This window comes from Tupaia chinensis, unplaced genomic scaffold (genome assembly GCF_000334495.1).
Source record: "Tupaia chinensis unplaced genomic scaffold, TupChi_1.0 Scaffold000463_1, whole genome shotgun sequence".
Lineage (NCBI taxonomy): Eukaryota > Metazoa > Chordata > Mammalia > Scandentia > Tupaiidae > Tupaia > Tupaia belangeri.
Genome location: NW_006159972.1, coordinates 2050590 through 2056512, shown reverse-complemented (window position 1 = coordinate 2056512; position 5923 = coordinate 2050590). Strand labels below are relative to the sequence as shown.

At 46.6% G+C, this 5923-nt stretch overlaps 1 protein-coding gene across 1 annotated transcript in view; it reads right to left on the bottom strand.

Moving 5' to 3' along the window:
- Positions 1 to 2551, bottom strand: part of SLC9A5 (solute carrier family 9 member A5) — a 22922-nt gene extending 20371 nt beyond the window's left edge. The window contains exons 1-2 of the mRNA XM_006155626.2: positions 2470 to 2551; positions 1958 to 2260 (exon numbers count right to left, since the gene is read on the bottom strand). Of these exons, the coding sequence (XP_006155688.1) occupies positions 1958 to 2260; positions 2470 to 2551 (385 nt within the window). The remainder of the gene's footprint in view (positions 1 to 1957; positions 2261 to 2469) is intronic.
- Between the last annotated feature and the right edge of the window lie 3372 nt (positions 2552 to 5923).

Below are 5923 nucleotides of genomic sequence, written 5' to 3'. Positions count from 1 at the left end.
GGGCACGCGGCTAGCTGGACAAGGGGGGGGGGGGGCGGGGGGAGGATTGTGGCATGATGTGAACAAAACAAAAACCAAATAAGCCCAAAGAGGACTTAGAATGGTGAAGAAAGCATTGGCCTGCAGATCAGGAGACTTGAGCCAAGTGCCTATGACCTAAGGTCATGCTTCGTCACTCACCAGCTATGTGATATTGGCTCTGTCATTGTCACATGACTTCTTTTAGCTATGTCTCCTCACCTGCCTACCTCACAAGAGTGCTGCAAAAATCAACCCAAAATACGGCTAGATTATAACCTGAGAAGCTAAGGTGGCCCTGGTAATAAAAACTGCAGCAACGGTAATAACTACCAGCAGGTGGAAATGGCTGCTGACTGACTTTATTAGGGAGAATAAGAAAAAAAAGAGTGTTTGAGGCTAGCAGATGGCTTGGTGGTTAAGGGGCTGGATTCTCACATGACCAACCATGGTCCAAGTCCTAGACCTGGCAGCTTGAAAATCTCACCAGGCACTTGTGCATGCATGTTCAAAATCCCAAGGGGGAAATGGAGGAGAAGGAATTGCAGAGTGGCCATCCCGTGGGGAATGATTTCTCACTTCCCCTTTCTCTGTCTCTCTAGCAGGCACATGTACCCTATGACAAAAATCTAAAAACAAAAAAAGAAAAGAGCTTCGGAGGAGAGTCAGGCCTGAATATCATATGAAAAGCACCTCAAGTGGGACTTGAACATGTTGATATAATCTCTGCAAGCCCCGGTTTCCCCATGTACAAATTGGGAATAATAGCAAAAAAAAAAAAAAAAATTTCTTCACTTAGCCATGCCTATTCTTAGTAAACATCCAATAGACATTACTGATTATTAGGATTACTGCATTATGGTTTGATAGCGATGTAGGAATAATGATAATTAGGAATACTCCTTCCTTCCCTTTCTATGCCAAACAGCTCATGATCTCACTAGGGAAACCACGTTGGAGTCATCAGGTGGGAAGTGCAAACCTTTCCTTGTACCTTGGCAGAAGTCTGAATGATCAACATTCAGGGATGAGTGAGTTTCTTAGAGCAGGAAATAAGGAAGAAGGTAGCAGGAGAAGGCAGCCTAACGGCAAAGAGCCTCCATAAAACTGTTCTCTCCTGCTAACCCTGGACCTGGTAGCCCACAAATTTAAGGGGAATTGTTTCCTCATCCATTAAATGGGCCAAACTATACCCAGTGTTGCTATGAAGAGTTAATAAGTTAGAGAACACCCAGGATAGTGTCTGGCACTGTGTGGATATATATGTATTAATTAAAAATTGGGCCAGCAGATGGTGTAGCAGTTATGTTGCTAGACTCTCGCGTGGCCAGCCGTGGTTCGAGTTCCAGACCTGGTAGCTTGAAACTCACGCAGGGCATGTGTGCATGTGTACCCAAGATCCCAGAAAGAGAGTGGAGGAGATGGGTTATGGCATGGCATCACCTCCAGGAGGTGATTTCTTACTGTCTCTCTCTCTCTCTCTGGTAAGTGCACGTGCCCTAAGGCAAAAATCTCTAAAAAGAAAAATAATAATAATGAAAATAGGAAACCAGCCTGACATGGGCTGGGTAGGGTGAGGATGGTAGGGCCTTGCAGGAATGTTGAGCTGTGCCTGAGGAAAGCAGGGATGCCAAGTGGTAGTGTGGTAACTGAGGGCAAGAGGCAACCGAGTGGTAACACAGGCTCCTCAGACTCGCAGCCCACACACAGCTGGGAGCGAGGCCTCTGCTCAGTCGTCATGCTACAGATGTCCCGACTTGATTGGCAAAGACCTAAGTGAGGACTAAAGCCCATCTAGAGCACTGCCTTACACTCTAGGTGGGCAGGACCTAAGACAGAGCTTCTAGGGCTTAACTGTCACCAGCGTGAACGTGGGAGGAGCGGGACGATGGGTCTGGCAAAGCTGCCTCCTGCCAATCCAGGTCTTAGAGTTACTCACCCACAAATCCAGCCTGTTGCAGGCCCCACAGGGCAGCGCCTGTTGTGAAGGTATTCCAGAGCGTGCCCACCACAGCATAGGTGAGGATGGCACCCAGGTTGTCAAAGAACAGCCGGCTAGGCATGAAATAGCCTGAATCTAGCACGATAGGAGGCAGCAGGAAGAGGAAGAAGGTGCCTGGCTCCAGTTGGTACTCAGCTTTTTTGGCCACAGCCAAGACAATGCCCCCTAGTACCAGGCCCAGCAAAATCAGTAGGCAGCTCTCAGGGACCAGAGATGTTACCTTCCGAGACAGGTGAAACACTGCAACGCAAGAAGAGGGCAGGAGGTATCAACTTATGGGAAGCCTCCCACATACTAGCCTATAACCACCTAGTCTTAGAAGGCTACCTAAGGTCTGTACCCTGACCCCAGAATAGAGGGAGAAGAAAGGAATTTCTGGACTTCTCCAACCTCCAGGACTACAAACCCTCCACTTCAGCCAAAGTTGTTTCTTGGTGCCCCTGTCATACCTTGGTAACCTAGGCCTTTGCTTACTTTTTCCCTTTCTGAAAATGTCCCATCCTCTGTACTCTTATCTTTAGGAAATCTCATCTTTCTCTGACCTCCCTTATCTATAGCCATTATTTGTACCTTAGCAAATGGCACCTAGTGTCTTTATACATAAGGTAGTTGTAAAAATCAGGGTTTCAGGTCAGCAGGTGACATAGAGGTTAAGGTGCTGGATCCCATATGGCCAACTGAATCCTGGACCAGGTGGCTTGAAAATCACACCAGGGAGCCCAGCAGGTGGCGTGGTGGTTGAGGGCACTGGACTCCCACATGGCCGACTGTGGTTTGAGTCCTGGACCTGTTGGCTTGCTTTCTCACTTTCCTTCTCTCTCTCTCTCTCTCTCACTCTGCCAAATAAATAAATAAGTTAAATAAAATAATTATTTTTTTAAATGTAAAAACAAAAAAAAAATCACACTAGGCACGTATGGGTGCATGCTCAAAATCCTGAGGAGAGTGGAAAAGGGATTGTGGCATGGCCATCCCTCTGAAGGGTGATTTCTCACTTTCGTTCTTTCTCTCTCTCTGGTGATTGCGCACATTCTATAGCAAAAACTAAAACAAAACAAAAATAAAAAACAGGGCCGCTGGAGACAGACTGCTTGTTTACTAATTCTGAGACCTTGGGGAAAATAATGTCACCTTCCTGATCTTTACTTTTCTCATCAGCAAAATGGGAGTAAATATAGTAGTATCATAGGATCATTATGTAGATAAATAAGACAAGCTACTCAAAAGCATTTGGCATACTACTTTACAATAAGCATTCGATAGTAGTATCTATTATATTATGGCCTTCCACAACTAGACCATAATGGATATTACCCCAACTAGACCATAATGGATATTACACCACCTAAGAGCACTACAGAGCTCATCACCCAAAGTGCTTTTCATTATATAGGTTCACCAAGTAGTTTAAAAAAAACTTCAGATGGGGACCAGCACATGGCATAATGGTTATGTTGCTGGACTTCCATGTAGTCAACTTTAGTTCGAGTCCTGGACCTGGTGCCCTAAAACTCACGCTGGGTGTATGTGCATGCATGCCCAAAATCCCAAAAGGAGAATGAAGAAGAAGGGACTATGGCATGGCCAGCCCCCCCGCCCCCCGGGTAGGGGTGATTTCTTGCTTTCTGTCTCTCTGTTTGTCTCTGTCTCTCTGGTGAGTACACGTGCCCTACAGCAAAAATCTCTCTTTAAAAAAAAATGAATGAATGAATAAATAAATAAATAAAAAGTTTTAGATTGGGGCTGGCAGGTGGTGTGGTGGTTGAGACATTTGACTCCCACATGGTCGACCACAGTTTGAGTCCTGGACCTGAAGGCTTGCTTTCTCACTTTCCCTTTCTCTCTCTCGCTCTCATAGGGAGGTGTTCTGAGTAAAAGCTATAGCTATAGCAAAAACCTTGCAGTCTGACCTTTCCCTTGACCTATCCTTTTAGCAGAGCGGTTGGTAAAGTTTACAGGGGGTGCTCTAGGGAAACATCCACAGAGCTCATAAAAACATCCTAACCCTCCAAATAAAGACCAACCCCTGCTCTGTTTTAAGTAGTCTATATAGCTTAATCATTATCCCTTTGATGCCTACAGAGAATATACTCTCCACATCTACAGATAGACTACACTTCACTAATTAAACATTTGTAAAAAAAAAATCTGTCCATTTATACAAAACCAAAAAATACATAGTGCCAACATGTCTAAACCTTCAAAAATAAAAAGACTGGGACCAGCAGTTAGTGTAATGGCTATGTCGCTGGACTCCCATGTAGTCTACTGCGGTTAGCGTCCCAGACCCGGTGGCTTAAAACTCACATCGGGCACGTGTGCGTGCGTGCCCAAGATTCCGAGAGTAGAATGGAGGAGAAGGGATTGCGGTGTGGCCATCCCCCGGGGAGGTGATTTCTCACTTTCTGTCTCTCTGTCTCTCTCTGTTTGTCTGGCGAGCACACACACCCTATAGCAAAAAAACAAAACAAAAAAAAAAAAAAAAAAAAAAAAAAAACCTCCTAGCAAGGAAGCTGGGAGAAGGTGCTCCTGAATGTTCTGCCTGTATTTCCCCCTGCCCTTTGAGGATTTGTTGTTGTTAGTGAGAGGCTCTCTTCTCCTACCTCCACAGGAGTTGTCATCCAAACTAAAAAAAAAAAAAAAAAACACAACTATGATTTATAGGAGAAACTACAGTTGTTGCTATAAACCTTAAGACAGGGACTCTCCTGCAACTCAGATTTCTCAGCAAACCGAGCTCTAGACTCTAATCTGAGGCTCCTCCCACCTTGCTCTCATTGCTGCTGGGCCCATAGGATAATTTCAGTCATGGATGTCCTTACATTCATCCCTACCTTTGGTTCCCTTCTCCTTTCCATCAGGAACCTTATTCCATCCTCATCTCTTCAGCATCCACCAACCCTCCAGCCTTACAATCCAAGCCCCATCACAAAAACCTGTTCTCTGGCAGAACCAGGCTCCCTAAAGGCCCACTTTCCATTATTAATCTCTGGGCTGCCACAGCAGAGTGAAGAGTTCTTCTATTCCTGCCCAGACCCCACCCCCAGCAGTGTCCCTGAGGAAAAAGGGGGCAAATTTTAGACTGTGCACTTCCTACATGAGTCTGTATTGGTGAGATTGGAGTACAGGCTGTGCCAGCATAGATGGGAGTGAGTAGCAACGCTCAGCTATAATTAGTCACCTCACAGCGGAGCCTGCACAACAGGGAGAAGGAGGAGGGTCTTTGGTGGGAGGAGGGACCACTGGCTGCTCAGAAAGAGGAGGAAGGGGTAGAGGCAAAGAAAAGCTGCTCTATTCAGGGAAAAAAGGAGTCTAAACACAGTCTTCAATGTTGTGAAGACTGAAGGAGGCAGGAGGCATGAAAGCCTCTAGGGTAGGCAGCACACAGTAAGGCCCCAATTATTGGGATTTTTAATACCCTGAAGTGGGAAGAATGGGGATCTGAATGGGGGAGGGGCACACCTGGGCACGAGAAGGCAGCATCTTTAAGTGGGGAGCAGAGGAGAGCTATATGAAAAGTGGTGGTTTAATATTCCAAGAGAATGGACGCTTGGACGTGGCCTCCAGGGAAGGCTGCCTTCTCACGACAAGGATGGCTGGGTTGGCCAGAGAATACCATCCCCTCAATGTCCTCACACGTCCTCACAGAGAGGTTTCTGGAGGCTGGGGATTGGTAGAGGAAAGATCACACTGAGGAGGGCTTACTGCAAAGGGAAGAAAGGGTCAGAGACAGCAAAGGCGCCTAAAGATGGTGCTGGAGCAAGCGGGGACAACCCTTCAGGGAGGCGAATCCTCAGCGGCGGGGAGAGAAGGGGAGGAGGGAGACCACAAGAGGCGGCGCAGGTACTGAGTAACAGCCTAGATTGGTGGAATCCTGCATGGTGCAAGAAGCCAGCCAGGATC